Source organism: Phaenicophaeus curvirostris, chromosome 25, assembly GCF_032191515.1.
Source record: "Phaenicophaeus curvirostris isolate KB17595 chromosome 25, BPBGC_Pcur_1.0, whole genome shotgun sequence".
NCBI lineage: Eukaryota > Metazoa > Chordata > Aves > Cuculiformes > Cuculidae > Phaenicophaeus > Phaenicophaeus curvirostris.
In genome coordinates, this window is record NC_091416.1 from 1186456 (window position 1) to 1212993 (window position 26538).

The following is a 26538-nucleotide window of genomic DNA, read 5'->3' on the forward strand; positions in this document are numbered from 1 at the left end:
GCCCCGTGGAGCGCTTTGCGGCGGCGTCGCGCGGCCCCGCCCCGTGGAGCGCTTTGCGGCGGCGTCGCGCTTTGCGGCCGGTGGCGGGAGGTCACGGAGCGGCGGGCGGGATGTGGCGGGTGCTGGCGCGGCGCTTGGGCCCCGGCCCGGGGCTGGCGCGGGGCCGCAGGGCCCTGAGCGGGGCCGCCACCCCCCGCCGCTGCCCGGCGCCCTGCGGGCTCCTCCCGCGGCCCCGCTCGGCGCTGCTGCCGCCGCCGCCCGCCCCGCCGCGGCTCGTCCCGGTGCGGCGCTGCAGCCTCCCGGCGCACCAGAAGGTGAGAGCGGCCCCCGCGGGGGAGAGGAGGCCGAGGGGAGGGCTCGCCGCTCGCTGCGGCTCCGGGGAGAGGCGGGGCTCTTCCCCCACGGGGTTGGACGAGGTGAAATGGCCTCAAACCGCGCCAGCGCAGGTTCGGATTAGACATCGGGGAAAATTTCTGCTCTGGAAAGGGCGCTCGGGCGCTGGAACGGCTGCCCGGGGAGGCGGTGGAGTCCACGCCCTGGACTGGTTTAAAAGGTGGGCGGACGAGGTGCTCAGGCGTGGTTTAGAATTATGGAACGGTTTGGGCTGGAAGGGACCTCCAAGCCCATCCAGTCCCACCCCTGCCCTGGGCAGGGACACCTCCCACTGGATCAGGGGCTCCAAGCCCCATCCAACCTGGCCTGGAACCCCTCCAGGGATGGGGCAGCCACCCCTGCTCTGGGCAGCCTGGGCCAGGGCTTCGTCACCTTCACAGGAAATCGTTTTTTCATAATATCTTATCTTAATCTTCCTTCCTTTGGCTTAAAACTGTTTCCCCTCGGTCTCTCCAGCCCCATCGCCGCACCCCAGGGTCATTTTGCCCTGGGCTCTGGCCGGCAGCTGGCGGCCGTCCCGGTGCGCTGGGGGGTTGCAGTCAGGCCCCCGTCCCTGTGCCAGGATCCATCTCTCCGTCTGGGGGTCCCTGCTGTCAGTGCTGCCCGGGTTGTAACACTGCTCTGTTTCTCCCAGGTGGCCTTGCCGGCTCTGTCCCCCACCATGCAGATGGGCACCATTGCGCGCTGGGAGAAGAAGGAGGGGGACAGGATCGGTGAAGGGGAGCTCATCGCAGAGGTATCGTGGTATCCTGGTGCACAGGCTGTGCTGTGCATCTCAGGGGCTTTGTGTGTGTCCTGGGCTCTGCCCCTGGCTGCCTTCACTTCAGTACAGACCTTGGGTTCCATGTGGAATCACAGAATGGTTTGGGTTGGAAAGAACCTCAAGCTCATCCAGTTCCACCCCTGCCATGGGCAGGGACACCTCCCGCTGGATCAGGGGCTCCAAGCCCCATCCAACCTGGCCTTGAACAAATCCAGGGATGGGGCAGCCACCCCTGCTCTGGGCAGCCTCACAGGAAATCATTTTTTCATAAGATCTTATCTTAATCTCCCCTTGTTCAGCTTAAAACTGTTTCCCCTCGGCCTATCCACCTGTACTCCCTGATTGAGAATCCCTCCCCAGCTTTCCTGCAGCCACCTTTGGGCCAGCATCACAGTTCCCAACAGATGCTGCTGGGAATGAGTGGCCAGCAGCCTTTCAAAGCTGGTTGCTGCTTTTCCTGAGCAGGAGCAGCTCCTCTCCTGTTTGAGAGCTCGCCTTCAAAGATCCGCTGCTGTGGGGTGTTTTTTCCAGAGCTGTTGTGACCCTGCACTGTAAGAGAGAAGGCTCTGAGCTCACTGGTCTTTTCCATTGCCGTTATGATATCCTTTCTCTCTCAAAGGTGGAGACAGACAAAGCAACAGTTGGCTTTGAGAGCGTAGAGGAGTGCTACTTGGCCAAGATCCTGGTGCCGGAGGGAACAAGAGATGTTCCTATTGGGTCCATTATATGTATCACAGTAGAAAAGTAAGTAGTTACTAACCCTTGAGTTATGTGTCTTGGGGCTTCCTGGGTGTCCCGTGTGAAAGGCTCACAGGCAGTTATCTGACTGGTTTTACGGTTCTGTGTTTCCTTCTAGGCCTGAACATGTTGATGCCTTTAAAAATTACACCCTGGACTCTGCGGCGCCTGCTCCCCCTGCAGCCTCAGTGCCTCCCCCTCAAGCTGCAGCTCCCTCTCCACCAACTCCGCCTTCTCCTCAGCCTCCTGGCAGCTCTTATCCTCCTCACATGCAGGTGAGAGCATGTTGCTGATGATTTAAGCCTTGTTGCGCTTATTTTCTGTTTTAGGCCTTGATAAAAGAAGCCAGACTAGATAATATAGAAAATCAGTGGGCTTTGCTGTAAGAGATGTGTCTAGGAGTGCATTAAAGGCCGGCTGCTTTTTTTCTGTTAGCATTGTTTTGTCAGGAGTCAAGACCATGATCCTGTTCCTTTAGGATTACCAGAACCTGACCCTCTTCCCTTCTCTGGTTCCACAGGTCACTCTCCCTGCCCTGTCACCTACCATGACCATGGGCACAGTGCAGAGGTGGGAGAAGAAGGTTGGGGAGAAACTGAGTGAGGGAGACTTGCTGGCAGAAATTGAGACAGATAAAGCCACCATAGGTGAGTTGGCTCCAAAGCCAGGAAAGGACGAGGTGCCCTTAAAAGGGGAGGATCCAGAACAGACCCTGTGCCAGCTGTTCTCCTGGCTACTCACGATGTAAAGCTGTGGGGAAACTAAAGCAAGTTTTGTTAACTTCCTATTCTGTTGGCGAGCCAACCATCGGTGCTCCTAAAACCACTATTTCTTCATCAGAGTCCTTCTCAGTAATTCACAGTGCTTGGAGATGTTTCCCTACTGGTGGTATTGAAAAGGATTCTCTTGCCTGCTAAAAATAGGACAGGACTTCAGCTCCCAGAGGCTTGGGAAACAGCATTTAGAAGGACCCTCAGCTGCCTCAGGTGATAAATGAGTTTTGTTTTCCTTATAGGCTTTGAAGTGCAGGAGGAAGGCTACTTGGCAAAAATCTTGGTGCCTGAAGGAACAAGAGATGTGCCACTAGGAACAGCGCTCTGCATCATTGTGGAGAAAGAGTCTGATATTCCTGCCTTTGCTGACTACCAGGCCACTGCGGTAGCTGACATGAAGGCACAAGCTCCTCCTCCACCTCCTCCACTGGTAAGGACCGTTCTTGGCACATGAGAGAAGTTGTAGGGACCGTTAAGAGGGTCCTATGTCAACTTTTTGGCTGATATGATGGTGTGAAGCCCTGGCTCCAACAGCGATTGTTGTGATTCTGTGAATGTAAGGCCTACGCATGTATTGGTGACATAAGATGTGATTGCTAGGTTGCCCTCCAAAAACTGGGGGATAGTAATTCATTACAGTCTGTTCTCCAGCCTGTTGTTTGTGCCACTTCTAATGCTTCATCCTTGAAAACTGGGAGAATAAGTTACTTATTTCACTTCTATTTGGTGTCTAGTTCAGTAGCTTAGTTGGCCTCCTTCTCAGGAAATTTCTGACATAGTTTCTGGCACTGGGAAACATCTCTGAACCTGAAAATTCTTTCGGATTAGTGACTATTTTTGCTGTTCTCTTGACTAGTAATTAAATGGTCCTGTTCTCTTACTGTACCTTCAATACTTCTGCTGAACAATCCTGACCCTAGTGGCTTTGATTCTTCTGTTAAGGTGGCACCAGCTCCCGCTGCTCCTCCTTCGCCTCCCCAGCCTGCTGTTCCTTCTGCTCCTGCGGTCCCCACGGCTGGGCCGCCTCCCCGGAAAGGAAGGATCGTGGTTAGTCCCCTGGCAAAGAAACTGGCAGCAGAAAGAGGAATTGACCTTGCCCAGGTGAAAGGTAGGTCACCCCTCCCCTTCCTTGCTCTCGCTGTGCAGCGTGTGGCCCTCCAGGCACATGCTTGCCCATCCGTGTCTTTCCTCCCTGTTGGGAACATCCTGGTTGTTCAGCCGTCCTCACCAGAAGTTGTTTGAAGGGATAAAACCAGTACCTTTGGAAGCAAGTAATTGAAATCCTGTTATGTTTTTCTTTGACCCTTTTAGGTACTGGACCAGATGGTAGGATCACAAAGAAAGATGTGGAGTCCTTTGTGCCACCAAAGGTTGCTCCGGTGAGTAGGCTTGAGGGCTTTAAGAATGGATGTTTTAATATATCAGTTGTATGGAACTGTTATTTTTGAGTTGGTTGAGTTATGACGCTGTGTGGGCTGTGGTGACTGTTAGGTTGTGAAGCTTAACCTCTCAGAAACAGAGACGAAGTCCTCTTATTTTGTTTATCCCTTTGGTATTTCACGGAGAAAAAATGTTGTGGCTCCCAGTCCTTAGTTTGGTTGCTTCTTTGTTGTGGGGTGAGGTAAGCGCGGTCACAGCTGATCTAAGATTGCTGGAAACAGGTAGTGGTAAATGAAAGCCAGGCTTACGAACCAACAGCCTGCTTCATTCTAGCCACACATGTGTTCCTTAAACTGATGCTTGCATTTTGTAAGAGATGATGGAAGTGTTGCTGTGTCCTGCTGGAACGCGCAGTCTCGAAGTGCCCTCTGTCAAACCCCAGCTGCTCGGCAGGGCTGAGCACTCTGGGAGCTCCGTAGCAGTGGGATCAGTGCTGTGTTCCTAAATCATCCAGTACTACATTGAATAATTGAATGTAGGGCTTATAGAGAACCTAGGGGGTACCACAGAGGGGTAGTTGGAGGGCAGAACTATCTGCTGCTTGCAGGCAAGAGGCAGCTTAGCCTCGCGTGTGACCTGTTGGTGTTTGGGTGGTGCTGTGAGTTACGCTGCCTTTCTCTGCAGGCTCCAGCACCAGAGGCAGTTCCTGCAGCCGCCGCAGTTGGAGCAGCACCTGTGGGGACCTTCACAGATATCCCTATCAGCAACATTCGGAGGGTAAGAACTTTGTATTCCTTTCTGAGCTCAGTGCTCGCAGCCACGAGTTTTCCAGGATGGTTTATTTTCATCACTTTTGTTGCTTACCCGCAGGTCATCGCTCAGCGGCTAATGCTGTCTAAACAAACAATACCTCACTACTACCTTTCTATTGATGTCAACATGGGAGAAGTTTTGGTGCTAAGGAAAGAACTCAATCAGGTAAAGCATTTAGGCATGGTGAGAGTGTGTGTGTGGGGAGAAGGCCGCGTTCTCTCATTGGTTTGCCATATTTTCATGGGAAAAATAGACCTTTAGGTGCCTTTTCTGCCTATTGTGGATCAGTCCTGGACTGTCTGTGACTGATGAGGCTTTTACCCTGTCCTGTGTGCTGATTTCTGACTCCCCCAAAAGGACTGCTTGGTTCTCTGCTTGGTGCTTAGTTCTTCCAGCTGGAAAGTAGGGAAAAAGGGTCAAAAGGATTTTAAGAGTTAAAAGGGTAGAAAATTTAAGCCAAATAATAATGCTAAGTCAAATCTAGGGAAAAGCAGAACCTTCTTAAATTGTGGAGGAGATGTGTTCACCTCCTAAATTGTTTTGGTGTTTAAAATATTAATGCTTACAAGTAGTGTGATTGCTTTCTAACACTTTAAACGAAGCTGCATGGCATGTGGCACTGGCCCAGGTTGCCCAGAGCAGGGGTGGCTGCTCCATCCCTGGAGGGGTTCAAGGCCAGGCTGGATGGGGCTTGGAGCCCCTGATCCAGTGGGAGGTGTCCCTGCCTGTGGGACTGGATGGGCTCTGAGGTCCCTTCCAGCCCAAACCATTCTATGATTCTGTGACTCTATTACTCTCCAAGTTAATTGAATTAATTCCTTAGAGACTAACCGACACTTCAAATCTCTCTATTTTCAGGAGGTCTCGGATAACATTAAGCTTTCTGTCAATGACTTCATAATTAAGGCTTCTGCTCTGGCATGCTTGAAGGTGCCTGAGGCAAATTCTTCATGGATGGACACAGTTATTAGGCAGTAAGTTTATGGTACGGTCGAAGCCAGAAACTTTCTCTTTCTTCAGTAAAGAGTTCATGGCAAAATAGCAGACCTTCTGCAGGGATGTTGAGGAGGGAGGGGAGCAGGTATAATGCAAAGGCTGAGGGGGTTCCATTAAAGTGCTGAGAAACCTGTGTCTGAGGCTTGTGTGCAAGGTGAAGTAATTGTTGTAAATTTGATATTAATTTAGAGTTGTCTGAGCAGTTCTGAGTATCTTTTCCGTTGTTACTTTGCTGGAGTAACTGGCATCTCCTCTGTGTTGCAGAAATCATGTGGTGGATGTCAGCGTTGCAGTCAGCACTCCTGCAGGGCTCATAACCCCCATTGTGTTTAACGCACACATCAAGGGCTTGGCTTCAATTAGTAAGGACGTGGTCTCTTTGGCAAGTAAAGCCCGTGAAGGTAAACTTCAGCCTCATGAGTTCCAGGTGAGAAGCTCGGATTCCTGTTAAACTTTGGTGCCCTTGGCCTCTGTTCAGAGCCCCATTCAGAGTGAGCGACACCTTTCTGTGACGTGTCAGCCGCGTAATTGTGATATTCCCCATGAAACAGCTTTAGTGAATTCAGCTGAATGTGTTTTTCTTGCAGGGTGGAACTTTCACAATATCCAATTTAGGAATGTATGGAATTAAGAATTTCTCTGCCATAATCAATCCACCTCAAGCCTGCATCCTTGCAGTTGGTTCCTCAAAGAAAACGCTGGTGCCAGCTGATAATGAGAAAGGGTGAGTGTTCACCTCATTCTGCCTGCGCTGAGCTGCTGAATCCAGACTTTGAAATAACAGCTGGGGTTTTTTAAATGCTTCCATTAGATCATCATTAAAAAAATAAAACTTAATGTTGCCATCCTCCTCTGGGTGCCTTCTGAAAGAGGTGCAGCGAGATCTTGTACAAAAGGGTCACACAGGCATTAGAGAAATGCAGCGACTGATGAACCATCTGCCATACGTGGATTCTTGTAACTCCTTTGCAGGGGAAGGAAAGGCTGTTTGTTTCTTTGAGGGGCAGGGTTAAGCTGTGGAAAAGAGTCTGGGATCCACAACAGCTTATGCACCTCTTCCTCTCTATCAGCCTGCTGAAATTTGCATTGAAGGAAAACTTAAGGACAGATTAGTGCGAGCGTCCTGTGTATAATATTGTGTTGCTTGGAGCTTGAACTAGCACAGACCCACGAGAAGGTTTAGGGTTATTAAACTTGTTACCAGTCCCAGGCGTCTGTCACTGACACGTTGGGGAACTGGAGGTCATGGCGTAAAGCAGCTCTTTCCCTTCCATCCTGTGGGACTGCTCTTGTGATACAAAGGATCTCCCTGTCCGAAAGGCAGCATACAAATATATTTCATAATTGTAGGAAAGAAATTAATATGATCTGTTCTCCCATGTAGTTTTTTCTAGAAGTCCACAGGGAAAAACATCTGTTACGAAGCACCAATTGTTGTTGCTGTCTTTCTGGTAAAAGCGGTTTTGCTTCGTTAGCAGCGCTGACTTGGCTCTTGAATATTGTTTTAAAGCCTTTTTTCTTCTGTTTTTCATTTCCTTTCAGGTTTGATGTGGCCGATGTGATGTCCGTTACGCTTAGCTGTGACCACCGTGTTGTGGACGGGGCGGTTGGAGCACAGTGGCTTGCTGAGTTCAAGAACTTCCTTGAAAAGCCAGTAACCATGCTGCTATAATTTAACTGTGCAAGTAAAATTTTCCTGGGTCACACTGTTTTGTTTTCAACAAGCTATTTAGACTTTAGTGTTCAGACTTATTAAAAGAGTTCCTTTTTTATTTTAAATATGTATTATATTATTATCTGGTAATGTTATTACCAGTCTGTACAGAAAAAGTTTGCAAAAGTGCTTTTCAGAGCACTCTGACAGCTGTATTTTTATACAGTCCGTTACCTTGCAAACTCTTCCAAAGCAAAGGGAAGCATCCCAGATTTAAAGGTGATCCAGGCAGTGTCCGCACTGCCATCTGCTTCCCTGCCAGGGAGAAGAGAGGATGCATCCCAAGCAGTTTCATGACCTTGGTGTTCTCAGAACTTTGAGTTATAAACATCTCTTCACAGGAGTTCAGGTGAGCTGGTAGCAGGTCAGTAGAAGGCAAATTCCCTTGTTATCCTGTTCCCCCGCTGGGGTGGGCGAGTACAGCAGATGCACCAAGGGATCAAAGCGCTGGGAATAGTTTCTCAAAGGCCAAGTACTGGTGTTCTAAATCTTTCCTGGAATTTGGCACCGGTCTGGACCTTCTCAGCTGCGTGATCCCTTCTGAGCATTTTAAAGAGAGGTGAAAGAGCACTGCTGTCTGCAGGGTCACAGATCCTCGGGTATTGCAGGGAGCGTGCTGTCTTCTCGTGGGCTTCCACTTACATGTGCTTTTCGTGTGGAAACACTTTAACAACAACAGGAGAGCCAAGGAGAATCTCCATCCTCTATGGGACGCAAGGGGGAACATTGCCACCGGGGATGAGGAAAAGGCTGAAGTGCGTGATGCCACCTTTGCTTCAGACCAGTCATCCTCAGGGTATTCAGCCCCCTGAGCTGGATGGTGGAGAGCAGGATAAGTCCCCCTAATCCATGAGGAAGCAGAAAACAACTTGCTGCACCACCTGGACACCCACAAGTCTGTGGGGCCAGGTGGGATCCATCTGACAGTGCTGAGGAAGGTGACAGAGGAGCTTGTAAAACCACTTTCCATCATTTATGAGCAGTCCTGGTCAACAGGGGAGGTCCCAGATGACCAAGAAGGCCAACAGCATCCTGGCTTGGATCAGCCAAGGGAAGGGATTGTCCCCCCAGCCTCGGTGCTGGTGAGGCCGCACCTCAAATCCTGGGTTCAGTTTTGGGCCCCTTAGTACAGGAAAGACATTGAGGGGCTGGAGCGCATCTGGAGAAGGGAGCAGAGCTGGGGAAGGGTCTGGAGCCCAGGGGTCCTGGGAGTGGTTGAGGGACCTGGGGCTGTTCAACCTGGAGAAGAGGAGACTGAGGAGAGACCTCATTGCTCTCTACAGATTCCAGGAAGGAGGTTGTGGTGAGGTGGATGCTCTTCTCCCAAGTAACAGGTGATTGGATTAGAGGAAATGGCCTCAAGTTGTACCAGGGGAGGTTTGGATTGGATGTTGGGGAAAATCTCAGTACTGACAGAGCGGTGAAGCCCTGGCAGAGGCTGCCCAGGGCAGTGGTGGAGTCTCCATCCCTGGAGGGGTTCAAACAACGTGTACATGTGGTGCTTTGGGACATGATTTATTAGGCAGTGTGGGGCTGGTCTTTTCCAACCTTAATGCTCCTTTGATTAACTGCTGTTTCTCTTGCTAAGTTAATATCAGGCTGCGATGCCCTGGAAGTGCCTGTTTTGCAGAAAGTTCAAGAGCATCTGAGTGTTGGAACCCTATACAGGCTTGAGTGTTTGGAATTACTTTTTTTTCAGGCATTCTAACATGGGAGACTTTCAGTTTGTTGCTGGTGCTGTGGTTTTTCCCCAAGTTGTCTCTGTTGTCCCGCCTCAGTGAGCTGCAGAACGTGCTCTCCGTGTATATGTTGTATGTAAGGAATGCTTCCATAATTTTTTGGACTTGTGTCCAGTTAGCCTAGTGATTGTACCCTGAAAGGGGTGCGGTGCTGAACTCTTATTAGATTCCACTTTGCACATGGAAACGTTCATGTAAAAAGGACAACCATGCAGTAATTATGTAATCAGGAGAATTAAATAGTGGGAAAGAAGTTTTAAAAGAAGTTAAAGCTGACCTGTTCTCTGTGTATTGCATTCAGTGCTGTCTGCTGTAAAGCTCTACAGAATCCACTAAAGATACTGAAAGAAAATACTGTGGAAATTAAATATTTTTGTGGGAACTGTTTAATGTCTGGTTGCTGCAATACCTGGTTTTCATACCTGGGTTTCATGCCTGGCTTAAGCAAAGAAATGCATTATGGTTTTGTTTTTTCTTTAATGACCCAGAACCTCTTGGTTCTGGACGCGCTGGTGAACCTACGTTCCATTAAACGTTTGGAATTGACAACTACTAAAACACGTGCTGGTGCTTTTCTCTCTGGTTGTGGTGGCTCTGACTGCACCATCAGAGCTGATCAGCCTTGCAGTTGACAGCAGCACCCTAAATACCCTGTAATTAACCCCATTAACCTTATGTTGTGATCACAAATGTTCTAAAATAATACATAGTTCATTACAGTTGTGCAGTAATGAACTCTGGCTTCCTTGCTGCAGTGTTCACCAGCACCTCTGGTTCCTGCCTTGGAGACCTTTCCCTTTCTTTCTGCAGTAAGAACTCTAAAAGGTTTATTCTGTGGAAACGCTCCCAGAATGCCTGCCAGGCTCTGGAACATTTGATGGTGACCATTCTGAGTTGTGCTGTTTGCAACTTGCAGCAGCCCAGCCCAGCTCAGGGAGCGACAGGATTTCAGCTTGAGCTTGGAATGGTAACCACAGAACAGGGTTTTGGTGCAGTTGCTGAGCTGCTTTGAAAAAAAGAAGAGGGAAAGCTGGGAGTTGCTGCTCTTCCCGAAGCCTTTATTGTAAAGTTGCAGCTCAAAACCTGTTTATTTCCCTTTCGGCTCTGGTATCATGGTCATAGTGCAGCTGTGCTGCCCAAGCAGTCATGGAACGAGGATCACTGAAACTTGGGTTTGTCCTTTTCCCAATTAAGCTCAGTCCTTGACGTTGTTTTATGTTGCTTTGTGTGACTTTCTATGTTGGGTTTTAGTGTAAACGAACACAGATGGTTTTCCTAGTTGAAGCGCTCCAGGGTTGGGTTTGGCTGGTACCTTCCCGCTGAGCTTTGACTCTCCCTGCGCTGTTTCAAACAGCCCTGAAGGGCTCTGGTGTTTCCCAGAGATCACCAAACCGGTTAGAAGTGAGGCCAAGCATACTGGGTGACTGAAAGATGACACAGCGTCTTCCAGTTCAGATCCGCGGGGATTGTCCTGAGGAGAACAGCAACATCAGGCAGGAGAAGGGGTAGACCTGTGCCTGTCACACCTCTGCTGGTTGTTCCAGCCTTAAACACCAGTCGGAGCCACTCTGACCACGTGAATCCAGTCAATTTATTTAGCAAAGAACTCTCATAGCTGTTGTAGCTGTTCACTGAGGCAAAAAGAAAGAAGTGAAACATCTATGCGTTTACGGTTTGTTCCTCACCACAGCTGCTATGATAACCTTGCGCTCCGTGGGAGTTACAGTCTTCACTCATGTTTTCCCTAAGTTGGTGGTGCCAGTGTTCCTCGGGGCTCCCTGCTCTACATGCAGCTTCCAAAGACCAGAAGGACAACAAAAAAAAACATCTAAAAGGCAGAACAAAATGAAATCCCGGGATGAGAACCCCGTCCTCTGTGAGCAAACGCTGGATACAATGCCCTCTCTAAGGGTCTGGCCTGGCAACCGGTGCCGTGACCACCAAGACCCGTTTCCCTTTGTTGAAGGTGGCTGTGGCTGCCTCTTCATCCACTGGCTCTGGCAGATCGAGCTGCAATTTGTACTTTCCAGGGACTTCAATGATTAGGTCATCCTAAATGAAGAAAATGAAAACAAGTGATTAACTACTGGAGAAGGAATGAGCAGTGGGCACTCCTAGGAGTCGGGTACCAGGCAGACAACGCAGCGTGGGTGACTCTGCTGTCTTACCTTTGAAATACTCAGATCACACTCAGCAACAGAGCCAGCCCTCGGCAACTCGACCCTGAGCTCAATTCGCAGCGGATTCTTGTTTGCATCCCTCACCGTGGTCAGTTCATAGGCGGGGGTGCTCGGCTTCTCTGGCATCTCACAGCTGGCAATTTCCTCTATCAGACACGCTTTGGACTGAGCCGTTCCCTCTTCCCGCAGCAGCACAGGAGCGTTCCCAGCGTCCTCGGCTTCTGCCGCGTGCAGCACCTGATCCAGCGTCAGTTCTTTCAGGAGAAACAAGTTTTTCTGCACATCATTCAGTTACCAAGAACTGTGGGGAGACCTCATTGTGCTCTGCAGCTCCTGGGAAGGAGGCTGTGGGGAGGTGGGTGCTGGGCTCTTCTCCCAAGGAACAAGCGATAGATGAGGGGAAATGGCCTCAAGTTGTGCCAGGGGAGGTTTGTATTAGATACTAGGAAAGAATTCACCACTGAAAGGGTTGTCAAGTGCTGGCAGAGGCTGCCCAGGGCAGTGGTGGAGTCACCGTTCCTGGAGGGTGACAAATGCCACAGAAGTTTTAACTGTAATTAGCTGTAATTAGCAATTTTGCCAGCAGAACTGTTACTGGCAGCATCTTCTTCACTCATTATTTGGTTTTAGTGCCAAGGGGCTGAAAGTTGTTTTGCGAGCACTGCTTAGAGCAGCAACCCCTTTGCTCAGGTTAGCACAAAAGAACCTTTGCACCTCAGTGGATGCAACCTCAGCAGAGCTCCCGTGTCTGGTGGATATTGGGAAAAGGTAAATCTGCAATTCCAGCATCACCACAACTATGAAACTCCAGGAGGAAACGCAGATCTCTACGTACCCTTCTTCGTGTGCTGGCTGAGAAATGGAGCTGGCATCCACCCTCCTGCCAGGCGCTGCTGCATTGCTTCCAGGCTTCCTTTCAACCTGAATGACTCCATGGTGTACGAATCGGAAAGAACGAGGTTGCATCGTTCCTCAACGAATTTAAGTGTCAAACGGATCAAGTGCTCCGTGTGTTCTGGGTTTTCCTCTCCCCTCTGAAGAACGTCTGGGTTAAATGCAACATCTATAATGCTGTAAAGGGCTAGGAAAACAAATTATGTGTCAGAACAGTTGCTGTGGATCCGCGTGCTGTGTGCTTCATAATCTGATTTAGAGGCAAAGGGAATTAATTTGTGGCAGAGCTCATTCCATCACCCTCCTCTGGCGATGACACCTCGCCACGTGCTGACCCTGCTGCCGGTGTTCGAGGAGAAGCAGGGAACGCGATCCAAGCTGATGAGGATACGTGTTCTAAGAGATCCCAAGTACCCGAGTACTTTCAGGGACTTGGATCCCTGTTGGGAGCTCCTACTGCACCAGAATCCTTTTGTGATTCGCATGCCACGCGCTGGTGCAGGAGGAAATCCCTGTGGCGCCAGGCAGAGCTCCCTGGGCACTTACCTTCTCCTTCGGTCACCTCTTCCAGCCGCCCCGTGCTGACGGGTGTGGGGTCAGAGGGGCCCTGGGGGGCCGGGACCCTTTTCCAGCTGCAGATGTTGATGAACAGCGGCCCTGACGCGCCCTGCGAGAGGGGGAGATGCAGGTGAGCGCCCTGTGAGGGACCAAGCTGGGACTGAGCACCCTGCGAGGGACCGAAGGCCCCGGGAGGGACAGGGCTGAGCTCCCCGTGAGAGACCCAGCGCCCCGTGATGGACGAGGCCCTGGCTGAGCTCCCTGCCCAGGACGAGGCCCCCTGCCCCGTCCCCGCACCTGTGCTCGGCCCCGCAGGCTCAGGTGAGGCTCAGGCCGCCCCTGGAGCCGCCGCTGCAGCCGCCAATAGGCTCGGGGGTCGCTCTCCGCCATCTCGTCCAGCAGCGCCCAGAGCTGCGAGGCCAGCGCCAGCGCCATCGCCACCCCCGGCAACCAGCACCGCCGGCTCCCTCGCGGCAGAGGGGCCTGGACAGGCCGAGGGAGGGGGTTCTGCCCCTCAGTTCCTCTCCTGTGAGACCTCAGCTGGAGTTACCGCATCCCGTCCTGGGATCCTACATGTAAAAAGGAGATGGAGCTGTTGGAGCGAGGCCAGAGGAGGAGAACAGAATGATCCGAGGGCTGGAGAACCTCCGGTACGAGGCCAGGCTGAGAGAGCTGGGGGTGTTCAGCCTGGAGAAGGTTCCAAGGAGACCTTATAGCGACCTCCCAGCACCTGACGGGGCTCCAGGGAAGCTGAGGCGGGGCTGTTCACAAAGGTTTGTAGTGATAGGACGAGCTGGAATGGGGATAAAGCGGAGAGGGGCAGGTTTACACTAGGCATAAGGAGGAATTTCTTCCCTGTGAGGGTGGGGAGGCCCTGGCCCAGGTTGCCCAGAGCAGGGGTGGCTGCCCCATCCCTGGAGGGGTTCAAGGCCAGGCTGGATGGGGCTTGGAGCCCCTGATCCAGTGGGAGGTGTCCCTGCCCATGGCAGGGGTGGGGCTGGATGGGCTTTGAGGCCCCTTCCAACCCAAATCATTGTGATTCTACGATATCAAGCAGCGCTGGTCCCAGTACCGAGCCCTGAGAGGCACCACTTGCTGCCCAGTGCGGGGTCGCCCTCCACGCCCCCCCCAAGCTCTTCTCTACCCCGGCCCCCTGCGCTGCGGCGGCGCTGCCGGGCGGGGCGCTTTGGGGACGCACAACTTCCGGCGCGGGGCGGGGCAGGGGGGGTTTGTGGGGAGGGGACCGGCCGGTCACTTCCGGGGCGCTGCCGCGCGGCCCGGCGGGGGGATGTCCCGGGAGCCGGTGGGGAAGGTTCTGCTGCGGAACGTGATCCGCCACACGGGCGCGCACAACAAGGTAGGGGGAGCCGGGAGAGGCCTCCGGGGGCCCCGGGGCCGCCGCTCGCCTCCGAGCTGGGTCCCCGGCAGCGCCGGTCGCCGCCGGCCCCGGTGCCACGAGGCCTCCGGGAGCGCCGGTCGCCTCAGCACGGTGACCGCGGTATCACCGGCCGCCTCTGAGCGGGGCTCCCGGGAGAACTGGTTGGCGTAGAGCAGGGTCTCTGGGACCGCTGGTTTCCGCCGTCCCCGGTTGCGTCGGTCGCCACCGAGCAGGGGCCTTGAGAGCACCGGTCGCCTCGGTGCGCGGTCCCCAGCATCACCGGCGGCTGCCGAGGGGGTTCCCTGCTGCCATCACCACCGGCCCCGGTTGCCTCTGCACGGGGCTCTAAGGAGCACCGGGAGCTGCCGGGTGGAGCCCCCGGTGCCATCAATTATCTCTGCGCAGGGTCCCCGGTGCCACCGGTCACCTCAGTCCCCGGGAGCATCGGTTGCTACCAAGCAGGGTCCCCGGGAGCCCCGGTCGCCTCTGAGTGGGGTCCCCGCAGCGTCCCCGGTTGCTCCCACCGGGAGGTGGGAGTGCTGGAACGGGTCTCAGGGAGGGAAGGGCCCTGGAACCGTCTCCGTTATTGGTCATGGTTCGGGTTTGATCCCGAGTTATGTCGCAGGGAGAACGTGTGTATCCAGAGAGAAAATCCGTCCTTCCACGTGGTGTTTGTATCCTGGATTCTCCCACAGTCTCTGTGTTTGGGTGGTAGCAGATGACGAGGTTCAGTCTTCCTGCTGCCCTTGGATATAGCTGGGAATAACGAGCTCTTCCAGTACAGCAGGGAAGCTCGATCTGAGTTTTGTGAGGGAGAGTGCTGAGCCAGGATCTGATGTCACCTTCCTGCAGTTTTCCCGATGTTACATTTGGGGGGTTTTGTGTCTTTCAGATTCAGGAAGAGACAGAAATGTGGAAAATAAGGGAGTGGGAGAAGCAGACAGAAGAGACGTACTGGAAGAGGCAAAGCCGAATGCTGTCGGACACTTCCAGGTGGGTGATAGCCCTGTGGGAGAGATAATTGCTTGGCTCAGCGCCGAGCCCTTCTGTGTTATCACACTTCTAGCCTGTTCTGTGATGAGTGTGTGAAAACTACAGACAGGTTTATTTCCTCCTTAGTGAGTCACAGGAGAGAGGCTGGACTTGTGCTTAAGCTGGGCCTTTTATCTCCATTTCTAGTTGTGCTGTTATCAAAATAGAAGATGGATTTGGCCAGGCTGCCCGCAGCCCTGGGGTGGGAGCGTCGCGAGGGGGGTCTCTTGCTTTACCCTTGAGGTCAGCGGTGAAGGAGGCTGCTGCGTGGGGTCCTGCTCTGTCTCCACGCACCAGCACTAGCGTGGTGTCTGTGGTGCTGGAGGAGCTCACAGGCCACAGGAAAATAGCGTGGGGCTTGAGGAAAGAGGGGGCTTATTGCCATGAAGGCTTCTCGGAAGCGTGAATGTTGCAGGAGGCGGTTTGGTGTTTCGGGGAGAACGTTTTTAGACTTGTGCCGAGCCCATAGGTGCTGCCGGGCTCAGGAAGTGCAGTGTTTCAAGTGAGAAACAAAACTAGAGCCACAGGTGTGTGAGGTAACTAAAACCTCTTGGTGCTTTCTGTGGATTTGGGGGTCTTTGTCTTGGTCCCTGATCCAATCGCAGCTCCAATAACTCAGTTCTTCTCAGTCTCACCTCTGCTGCTTTCCCTGGCCTGTGCTCGCTGCTCCTGCTGACACTCTAGACTAGAACAACTGCACTGACAAGGTGAACCCTTCCACTAAGTTTCACTGCAAGCAGCTCTGTCAGGAGTTTTGCTGTGCATAGAGGCTGCAGTGAGTTGTGAAAACCACTGTTAGCTACTGAATCGGGTTTGTGAGAGCTGTTAACGATGCCCGCCTGTTAAATGGTGGCTGATTTTCTTGCATAGACGGACACCCAGGACTCACTAATATTTTATTCCTCTTGCTGGACTAACTCCTTGCTCAGAAAGTTTCTCCATCAGAGCTGACAGAACTGTTCTCTCTCTGCAGCAGCCGGATGCGCAGCGATGGCTTCGATGAGGAGGGCCACAGGGCTGACTGGAAAACAAAGAACTCGCAATTCCTTGACCCTGTCGAAGATGATCTCCTTCGGGCCCGATCCTGGAACAAAAAGCTGTATGAATGTGAAGCCAACCTGCCAGACAGGTCTGAGGAGGGGATGAATGTTTTGTGGTTATAACTGTAATTAAAACACCTTTCTGGGAGTCCTGTACCTTTCTAAGATGCGGCTGCCCCATCCCCGGAGATGTTCAAGGCCAGGTTAGATGGGGCTTGGAGCAACTGGATCCACTGGGAGGTGTCCCTCTGGATTCTCTTTTCAGTATGTACCTCTGTAAAATAATGCCTGATGGCTTTTTAAGAATGAGTAAGTAACATGCAAGAACATTTTCAGGGACACAGAATGCTTGGTTTGAGTCCATCTGTTGAGCTCCTTAGTCGCAGCAGGCAGCAAAAGCTCCCCCTAAGCATAGCAATAAGCTCAGTATTTATTACTTTGCCCAAGGAACTTGAAAAACCTTGGAGTATTCACTTTGGGGCTCTCTAGGTTTATTAAAAGAAATGCGAGTTGTGGTTTTCCCCAATTAGAAATGGAAAAGATACTGAGAACAAAGGCATATTTAAATATACCAAACACATCGGTCATATTTCCTTCCCTCTCTGTTGGGAAGGTTCTGACTGCTCCCCTTCTCTCCTGTTTCAGCTCATGTTCATTCTGTGCCTCTGTCTTTTCACAGTCATGTTTTTCCCAGAACGCTTTAGCCTGTCTCTAACGGATGGCTCTGCTCCCTTGCAGGTGGGGTCACAGTGGCTATAAAGAGTTATACCCAGAGGAATTCGATACGGACAGGTAAGACGAGCAGGGTTACCAAGGTACCCGCAGTCTGTTTTCTCTTGGGTTATGCAGGGAATTGTACAAACTGGGGTTTAGGTTTTGATTGCAGCCCAGCCTTGACCGCGAAGCAGCGCGGTTGGGTTACAGACACCGGCTGGAGAAAATCTCACGCATTAATGTGATTCCTCCTTGTCTGAGTCTTAGTGCACCTCTGTTTTCTGTGTTTCCCCTTATTTTGAGAATACAGATTCTTGCAGCATCCTGGAGAGCGGAGACTTAACTGCAAAATAAAATCTTAGAATGAATTATTTTTAAACTACACCTATTACATTCAAACTACACTTAGCAGAGTTATCAAGTGCAATATTTGTCAGGCTTACAGATTTGAAGTAACTTGCTATAAATGAGATTTCATTGCTCAGTGGCTTTCAGAACGCATTCCCCTTGCTTCTGGCTCTAATATCTTGAGCAGGGGTATTAGTTGAGGCGTGGACCCAGGCTGTTAGTAAGGAATTGAAATGACCACATCGGTCAAAGCGGCTGCTTCCCTGCTGCAGCTGAAGGAATTGATGGGCTTGTTTAAAACTCACAGACAGAAAGGGTTCAGCTGCCTGTCTGCTTCCTTTTGATCATCCTTTGCTCTTCTTACAGTGACCAGCAAGAAGGAGACGAACAAAATGCTGTCAACGGGAAGAAGAAATCCCATCTGAGAAAGCACACAGCCCGGGAGTCGCACAAACGGAAAAAAACAAAGAAATCGCACAAGAAGAAGCAAAAAAAACGATCACACAAAAAACGAAAGAAAAAGAAAAAGGAGCAGGGGAGAACATCCTCAGATTCTTCCCGGGAGAGCGAGTGCTCAGAAGAGGAGACTTCAGGCACCCGGAAAGGGAAACACAAGCGCAAGAAAAAGACCAGGAAAGTGCCTGCCAGGGAACCTACCTCGTCTTCTGGGCAGGAGAGTGACTTTTCTCATGCAAGCAGCTCATCCACCAGCAGCTCCGAGGACAGTGAATCTGAGGAGAAAAAAGAGAAACGGCCACCAAAAAAGAGAAAGAAACGAACCAATTCCATGTCGGAGAGGGACAGTGAAGCAGCAGAGAAACGGAGCAAGAGGAAGAACAGGAAAGTGGCCCCTGATGAACAGTCAGAGGACAGCTCCGATGAGGACTGACGAGCTAGGCTGCAGCTGGGACAGTGAGGCAGAGGGCAGAGGCAGGTATTTATCTTTCAGCACTGCCCCACGTTCACTTTGTTCCAACACTGTGGTTTCTATACATCCCGCTGGCCTGTGGGGGAGAAACGGAGCCGTGGCGGCCGGCAGCGCTTGCTCCTCTGCTTTCCCTTGACTTGAGATGGAGCCGGCGCCCCTCTCACAGGCCGGTCCTGCCGAGCTCGAGTTCTTTCTCTGTGACCAGGTTGACCTCTGATACATGAAGGTGTTCGAGGCTGTGTCTGCAGGGGGAAAGCAGGTGCATCTGCTCCGTTTTTATTTGGTTTACAAAGAAGTTTTTACAGATTGTGGTTTTTGGTTACCAAATCGATGACCAAGACTTGCAATAGGAGACGAGGGAGGCACAAAGTCTGGTGACAGTGGGAGTGTCACTGGATTTAACCCCGTGGTAGCTTTGTCTTCCCGTCCTCCAACAAAAGCTGCCCTGCGTGGTGGGTTATGGTCGGCAGGACACAGATGGGAGCGTGAAGGTGCAGCGGCTCCGTCCGTAACGATGGACAGCAGGGCATTCGCTTGTTGTAGCCTCCTCTCCAAGCCCTGGCGTGGGCTGGTCGCTGTCTGCCTCTCCTTGTCCTCCTGAGGGGAATGCTGAAACCATTTGTGCCGACAGAGAAGGGTGTTGTGTTCTGTCTTTGGTCCGCCCAGTGGGTTACTGGGGAAACTGGTAGCAGCCCGTTCTCCCTGCAGCGAACAGCCAAGCCTTTTCACAAAATAAACAAATCCAGAGGTGTTCGATGCTTTTGTCACTGTTTTGGAGTAAAGCCCAGGGACGGAGCACAGGCCAGAGAAGCCCAGGTGCTCCGTGTGCTCTCCCTGCATGGTTGGAGCAGGCTGTGGAGGGATTTGAGATGAAACAAGGGAGGCCAGAGTGGGAAGTAGCCACGGGGAACTGTGCTGCATCAATGCGAGCGTCAGGGATGGAGCACAGCTCTGCCAGGATGCACCTGAACAAGTACGAGGTCCTACAAGAAAACACTTGAGGCTGTGCATGTAACTCTTTATTTAACGAAGTAAGAAAATCAACTCTGATCACAGCGGTTCCCTTCTGAGCTGCCCCACAGCCGCACGCACTGCTGCCAGCATCCAAAGCAATTCCCAAAAGGCTCTCGAAGATCCCTGTCGGTTTTGCTTTCACGTCTTCTACCAGCAGAAAATAGGCTCCTCAGAGCCCCGGCTGGATCTCTGGGCAGCGGGAGACGGGTCTGGCGAAGGGGGTGGGGGCTGGAGCACAGGCACCAGCTACGAACTGCTCGGCAGACGCAGCGCCGTGGGCCGGGGCGGCGTCTCCACGCTCACTCGCCGCTCAGCCTCGCGCACCAACGTTTCGAAACGCTTTGATTTGAACCCGCGTCCACTTTTCCGGAGCGAAGCGCCCGAGCTGGGCCTCCTCTCGCTGTGACAGGTGAGGGCACGCCCCGCGCCCATCCCTCTGCCTCTCCCCTCCCGCTCCCGGCTCCCCGTGTCCGCGGTCAGTCCCGGTTCTCGTGCCGGAGCCGCCGGGCCCCCTCGCAGCCCCGCTCCGCGCCTCACGGGAGGCGCTCGGGCTCCTCCAGCCCCTCCGGCTCCTCCGGCCCGGGAAGCGGAAGCGGCTGTGGCGTCAACGACTTCCGGTTCCGGCGTCGACGACTTCCGGTTCCGGCGCGGCCCGAGAGCCTTGCCCTTGGGCTGCGGCGGGGATGGCGGCGGCGGCGCTGCTGCTGCGGGCCGGGGGGGCGGCCCCGCGCGGTGAGACCCCCTGCCCCGGCACCCCAGCGCGTCCCCAGGCATCCCTGCTGCCTCCCCCGGCGCCCCGACAGCCCTGCCGCATCGCCACCGCCCCCACTGACACCCCCGCCCCCCCCTGCCCTGCACCCCGGCACTGATACCCCCTCCCCAACACCCCGGGACTCTCTGTCCTGACACCCCGACCCCCCTTTCTCAGCACCCCGACACATCCCCACCACTCCCCAACACCCCCGCCCCCCTGCCCTGCACCCCGGCACTAATAACCCCTCCCCAACACCCCGGGACTCTGCTGATGCCCTGACCCCCCTTCCCCAGCACCCTGACACATCCCCACCACCCCCATGCATCCCGCCGTGACATCCCGGCCCCTCCTGTCCTGCACACTGACACCTTGGCGTCCCCTCCCCAGCACCCCGGGTCTCCCTCTCCTGAAGCCCCGACCCCACCTCCCCTGACGCCCCTCCCACCCCTCCCCAGCACCCTGACACATCCTCACTACCCCCCAGCACCCCCATGCATCCCGCCCTGACATCCTGACACCCCCTGCCCTGCACCCCGAGACTGACACCCTAGCGTCCCCTCCCCAGCACCCCGACACATCCCCACTGACACCTCTGCCCCCCTGCCCTGCACCCCGGCACTGATACCCCCTCCTCACCGCCCTGGGACTCTCTGTGCTGATGCCCTGACCGCCCCTCCCCAGCACCCCGACACACCCCCACCCCCCCCCGACACCCCTGCTTCCTCTGCCCTGCACCCCAACACTGCCACCCCGATATCCCCTCTTCAACACCCCTGCTCTGGTGCCCCAGGACTCCCAACTCCCCGACACACCAGTACCCCTATTCTGGCGCCCCAACACATTCTCTCCACCCCCTGTCCTGACCCCGGCGCCCCATTTCCAGCACCCTGACACATCCCCCTTGCCACCCCGTCCTCTCTCCCCGCAGGATCCTGCCCCGACTCCCCTCTCCTCTCCCACAGGTCTCCTCGGCAGGTCCCTGCTCTGCCGCCCCGCTGTCCTGGCTGTTGCCACCCACCAGAGTGCTCCTGCCCGGCAGGGACACGGCGCCCAGCAGCAGGGACACGGTAGGTCCCGGGGCGCGGGGGCATTCCGAGGGGGCTCGTTCTCTGCGTGCTGGCGCCGGGTCCATCGGCCAGCGCTGAGCCAGGGATGGTTCCTCCGGTTCAGCCAAATAGCCCTGTCTCTAAGTGCCGTTGACCCACGGCTCTGGGGACAGCTGGGTTTTGAGGAACTTTAAACAGCTGCAGTGGGTGATGAGGGCAGGAAATCCTGAGGGCAGCATTACTGGTTTTACTAGAAGCGTTGTCGTCACTAGCAAGAGGACCGTTTCCAGTCAATCTGCCTTGTGCCCTGGTCTGGCTTAAAACAAGATACGTGGGGTCTGACACAAAACCCAGGACTGACCGTATAGATTGGGAGCCAGGAGTGGGAGGGGGGAGACAAAGGGATGGGTACAGAACGTGCTCTGACCTGTCACGGTGAGACGAGGCTCAGCTCGGTCACTTCATTCCGTACAAGTGGACGTGGGTTCAAATAGAGAAGTTTCCTTACCCTCAGTCAGAAAACATTGATGTGCAAGACTGAGCAGCAAGTAAACATCAAGTTCTTGTGAAACTGAAGAAATCTACAGTACAAACTTTTAAATCATTGACTGAGGTTGGTGGTGAAAAGATCGCAAAGAGTCAGTTAGTGCTTAAAGGAACCATTTTTTTGTCAGTAGATGTGAAAGAAAAATTGACAGAGATCCTCAACATTCTTTCAGGAAATGCCCTGCAGGATTCCTTTCGGATGCTTATGGCTGGGTAGCAGTGGTGAAATGGGAACATTGCAATTGTGGCTTCTTTCTTGAGCAGCAGAGCTTCTGATTCCCTCAGGTTAATCTGGGCAGGCGGATCCGCAGGCAGGCAGTGTTTGTTTTTAACTCCCCCGTGTTGTAAGACTACCCAGTGGTGATAAAAGAACCTGTTGAGACTGAGCTCTGAGCTTTCAGTTGTGCAATTAAGTATGAGAAATGCTGTGACCAGAGGTTACGGATGTTTTGGAGTCATTACAGCGCGACTCAGAAGTGGGAAGGGTGATGAAACGCTTGTTAAAGAAATTGGTTTAAACACAGCTAAGCTGTTTCCTTCCTTTCTGGTCTGGACTTCACACTAACAACAGGCTTCACGCGTGTGCTGTGAAGTGCTCTTGGCCATGGGGCCCTGGTATATTTTAAGCCTGGGCTGATGCTGATGTGCTCCTTCAAGGTATTGCTTGTGGTCATAGGGTTTTGGTTTGCTCTAGTACCTTCTAGGCGTTTGATTTTGGGTTCTTTTGTTTCCATAGTGGCCCCAGCAGTTTAATCTGCACTTTTCAGTTAAAAATAGCGATGTTGCTTCCTGGGCAGAGCTGTGCTCAGAGCTATCATGGTGTGCCGTTCACTGGAGCTTGTAGTTGTGTCCCTTGGGATCTTGAGGCTGTTTCTCCAAAAGTGGGAGTAGCGCGTGGTTCGTAACCATCAGGAAATCTGCTGGACAAAAAGACTTTGCCTCCACAGACCCTTCTTTTCTGTGAGCGTTGGCTCGGACCTTAGTCCTGAACTGCAGGCTGGGGAAGTAGATGTGGGGTGTGGTTTGACTTCACCTGTCGAGCTCCTGCTCCTTTGTAGTAGTAGGAGCTTCTCTTGTAGCAGCAGCAGAGAGAAAAGTATTTAAAATTCACCATTTGTATCTATTCTGCGGCTTTAATTCAAAGGCATCTTGGTTTGCTTTGATGGAAGCTTAGCGATCGGGTCGGGGAGAACGTGGAGTCACGTGGTGCAGATCAGGATGCGGTTTCTGGTTTTAAGGTTACGGGTGGGACCTTTGCACTGAACATGAGCTCTCCTTGCAGGCGGCTCCAAGGCTGCGTCTCTGCACTGGACGGGGGAGCGAGCTGTCAGCGTCCTCCTGCTGGGCCTCCTGCCGGCAGCCTATCTGTACCCCGGCCCTGCCATGGACTATTCCCTGGCTGCAGCCCTCACCGTGCACGGACACTGGTAAGCGCAGCAGTGAAGTCTGCTCATCGCGATCGCTCCGAGCGCCAGAGCTTAGATCTGTGTGTGACAGGAGATCTCGTGGCTGATTTCCCGGGTGGTTCCTGGATGTGGAGCTCACCGTGTCAGAACGAGTTCTCTGAGTGGCGTTTCGTGTCAACGTCCACTCCTTTGGTTATTTGCTGACAGAAGCATCAGGGTTGTTTGTGTTGGAAATCCCTTTTCCATAAGCCACGTGGGGATTTCCCTTGTGAGAAAAACATCTCGATGCTTGTGTTACTGGCTCTGCCAGTAACTTCCATTGGGGAAGATTCCTCTCTCACTAGTGTGGGTTTTTGTTCTCTTTTTAAGCTGGGAAGTTCCTCCAGTATTAAACTCCTGTCTTGCAAAATGTTGTCTTAAAAAACTAAAGCTGCCCCTAGGTAGGAAAATTCTCCTCTTGGGCTTCCATAGGTATTCGGTACTTTAAAATACATATCTTATAATTTTAAATGTGTCTTTAAAACAAGAAATATGGTTTGCTTGCTGTAAACATTAATGTGATTCTCCTGATGGCTCAGATAATGCCTCCAGTAGCTGATGAGAAACTGCAGAGGAGTATTTTGTATGTTTTTGAAGGATCTTCTTTCACATTTCATTATGCTTTTCCTTAGGAATTCTTGTCCTAAAATACGTTGGTAGCAGTGCTTCAGATATGTAGGTGGTTATCAATCCAAACACAGGCCTGTCGGAAGACTCACACATGATACCTGAGGCCATATTTATCTCCTACTGGTTTTGCTGGTGTGTAATAAAGGTTCCTCTGCCCAGTGGAGCTGCCATGTGGTGAGCTGAGTTGTGTGTCTGGCACATCAACTATTTCTCACCCGTTCCCTGCCTTGTGGGCTCTTTCCCCACGAGGACTTTGTGGGAATTAATTCGTGTGCTGTAAAGTCACACGCTGTTTCTTTTCCTTGCTCTGTGGAAGTCGAGCACGCTGCCTGCTGTTTCTTGGGGGCAAATTGTAGCAATTGTTTTGTTTGAAAGAGCTCAACACCGAGCTCAGTACCCTCTTTCCTTGGTACTATTAGGAAAATTCTGAGCCAGTCTGTGTATTTCTTCAATATGTTTGGAACGTTAATTTGTTGTGTTTTAAACAGATGCATCTTCTTTTTGAGTGCATTCTTTAGGAAAGGTTGATGGCAGGAGGTGAAAAAAATGATGTGTTTGAGACATCCTAGCAGAATGCTTCCTGGGTGGATCTCAGTAAGGAATGCTTTTCTCTGATTGCAGCTTTTTTCTCCCTCTTATTCCGTAGGGGCCTCGGGCAGGTGATAACTGACTATGTGCATGGAGAGACACCTATTAAAGTGGCCAACACGGGGCTGTACGTACTGTCGGCCGTTACCTTCGCTGGCCTCTGCTACTTCAACTACCACGATGTCGGCATCTGCAAGGCTGTTTCCATGCTGTGGAGCCTCTGAGAGCGATTGAATCCCTGGCAAACGCTGTTATCTGCCGCTGCCTCCGCTTCATTGAGTCGTTACCAACTTGTTTAATGCAAAACGAATCAATAACCATGGGTTCATATTGAGTACGTCCTGCAGCAAGCTCCGAGCTGACTTTTAGAAATGAACACCCACCAGCAGTCTAAATGTTAGAAAGGAAAGATACTAGATTTAAAGTGGGAAACGTCCAGGTGAGAGGGAATTGACTTAAGCTGCACTGTAAATTGGGAGGAGCTAATGGCCTCGCTGACAGACTTGCGTGGCTGAAGGTCACTTTCCTGGAATGGCAGCTTTAGTGAGTGATTCTTTAAAATAACTGTTGTTTAGTTTCCTGTTTTGTAAAACTACTTGACTTGTGGAATATGAGACTCTTATTTCTGACATCACAACAACTGAGCTGTACGCACGGCGCCCTGTAACGCTTTGGACCCTGAGAGCTGATGTAAAAAAGGGAAAACTTTTTTCTTAATCCATACAATAAAGAATTTACAGAAATTGTGTGTGTGTCTGTCTGTCCTTCCGAATGATTTTTACGACTATTGGGTTACTTAAAATGTTTTCTCTGCAGAGAGGGGTTTTCTTTTCTAAAATCAAGTTTAAATGCTAATTCATGCCATTGCGTTGCTGTTACTCTGCATCACTTTATTTAGGCTGTTTGAAATGTTTTTATGAATGTCCATTGTCCTTGATTCAGAGGCGACTCGAGTGTGACTCAATACAAGAGCAATGTTCTTTAGGAAACACGGCTGTGACTGTCTTAGAAGAAAAAGACTTTTGCAGATTGCTTTTTGGAACTATAAATAGCACAGAGCTTTCATAGCATGGAACCTGTGCGTTCATCTGCAGCAGTTTTGGGCATTGGTTTTCTAAATGAACACGGGTGCGGACTTTGCTGTGTGACTGGGAAGACAACAAAACTGCCTTTTCTCTTGTAGAGACCCAGGCAGTGTTTGTCTCTGTGTCTTAAGGTTTTAGAGCATTTTGGAGGGGAAAGGTAAGATTCTGGTTTTTAACTCTCTTCTCTGTTTTATCTTTTTTTACTTTAACGGTAGTGAGTAGTGGTTAACTGTTTCCATGTTCTAATGGCACATCTGTGATACTATTAATAGTAAGAGGAAGAGAATGGTCTGTTACCATTAGTCTTATTATGCAATAAGCAGGAAGAATAAGTTGCTGTTTGAATTCTACAAGACTTTCTGAATTGATTTCATTCTTTAAAAGTCTTTATTTGTCTTTACCCCTGGGAGACGCCATGTAGCTGGCCTCTTCTGCTAATCTTGTGGTGAGAGTTGAGATGGCTGCTTCAGTCTGATGTGGTCTGATTGAGATACCGATGGAACGTTTGTTATTTCACCCTAGTGAGGATGGTGCTGGTGTCCGAGTCATCACTGAGCACCTCTGCGGTCTGGGCACCTGCCACCCAAAGTGTTCGACCTCTGTGAGACCAATAGGAGGTGCAGCTGTATGTGCTGTTTGTTTGTTTGAGATACTTCGTGTGAGAAATGAGTTCTAGAAGAGCTCCGAGCGTGCAAGTCCAGACCTGCAGCGTTAGGGCCCGGCAGCTCATTGTGGTTTTGAGGCAAGAATGAAGCGGTAGTGACCACAGCTTTCTCTGAATCACGTGTGTTCCTCAGCCCTGTTGAGACTGAATGAGTTCCCTGTAACTACTACTAACTTTGTTCTTCATTTTATGAAGCCATCTGGTCTAATTCCAGTTTTGAACGTTCACTGAGGGCACAGAACTGGGACTCGGTCCTGCTGGGTATTCAGATGTTTTAAAGACACCCCTGAGTTTAAGCCCCCGCAGCCCTCGGGGGTGCCTGGTTTTAAACAATCGGTTCCTTACTGCCTCCTGCAGCAGCTCGGGACATGAACCTAACAGAAAG

The 26538-nt window shown here is 52.0% G+C and overlaps 4 protein-coding genes across 4 annotated transcripts; 3 read left to right on the forward strand and 1 right to left on the reverse strand.

Moving 5' to 3' along the window:
• Positions 1 to 110: 110 nt before the first annotated feature.
• Positions 111 to 7635, forward strand: DLAT (dihydrolipoamide S-acetyltransferase). Its single transcript, XM_069876659.1, has 14 exons — positions 111 to 314; positions 1028 to 1129; positions 1776 to 1900; positions 2013 to 2169; positions 2415 to 2541; positions 2910 to 3097; positions 3610 to 3775; positions 3979 to 4046; positions 4732 to 4824; positions 4918 to 5025; positions 5719 to 5834; positions 6121 to 6283; positions 6444 to 6580; positions 7399 to 7635. Exons 1-14 carry the CDS (start codon positions 111 to 113, stop codon positions 7526 to 7528), a joined length of 1884 nt encoding a protein of 627 aa, XP_069732760.1. The 3' UTR covers positions 7529 to 7635.
• A 2723-nt stretch (positions 7636 to 10358) lies between these two features.
• On the reverse strand, positions 10359 to 13525 carry PIH1D2 (PIH1 domain containing 2). Its single transcript, XM_069876660.1, has 5 exons — positions 13239 to 13525; positions 12930 to 13050; positions 12325 to 12570; positions 11478 to 11743; positions 10359 to 11361 (listed from the first exon to the last, which is right to left on the reverse strand). The coding sequence occupies exons 1-5, from the start codon at positions 13374 to 13376 to the stop codon at positions 11215 to 11217; spliced, it is 918 nt and encodes a 305-aa protein (XP_069732761.1). The 5' UTR covers positions 13377 to 13525; the 3' UTR covers positions 10359 to 11214.
• A 667-nt stretch (positions 13526 to 14192) lies between these two features.
• On the forward strand, positions 14193 to 19137 carry NKAPD1 (NKAP domain containing 1). Its single transcript, XM_069876444.1, has 5 exons — positions 14193 to 14298; positions 15212 to 15312; positions 16325 to 16480; positions 17130 to 17183; positions 17820 to 19137. Exons 1-5 carry the CDS (start codon positions 14230 to 14232, stop codon positions 18340 to 18342), a joined length of 903 nt encoding a protein of 300 aa, XP_069732545.1. The 5' UTR covers positions 14193 to 14229; the 3' UTR covers positions 18343 to 19137.
• An 891-nt stretch (positions 19138 to 20028) lies between these two features.
• Positions 20029 to 25147, forward strand: SDHD (succinate dehydrogenase complex subunit D). The gene is made up of 4 exons (XM_069876447.1): positions 20029 to 20127; positions 21112 to 21216; positions 23024 to 23168; positions 24463 to 25147. Exons 1-4 carry the CDS (start codon positions 20079 to 20081, stop codon positions 24626 to 24628), a joined length of 465 nt encoding a protein of 154 aa, XP_069732548.1. The 5' UTR covers positions 20029 to 20078; the 3' UTR covers positions 24629 to 25147.
• Positions 25148 to 26538: the final 1391 nt, after the last annotated feature.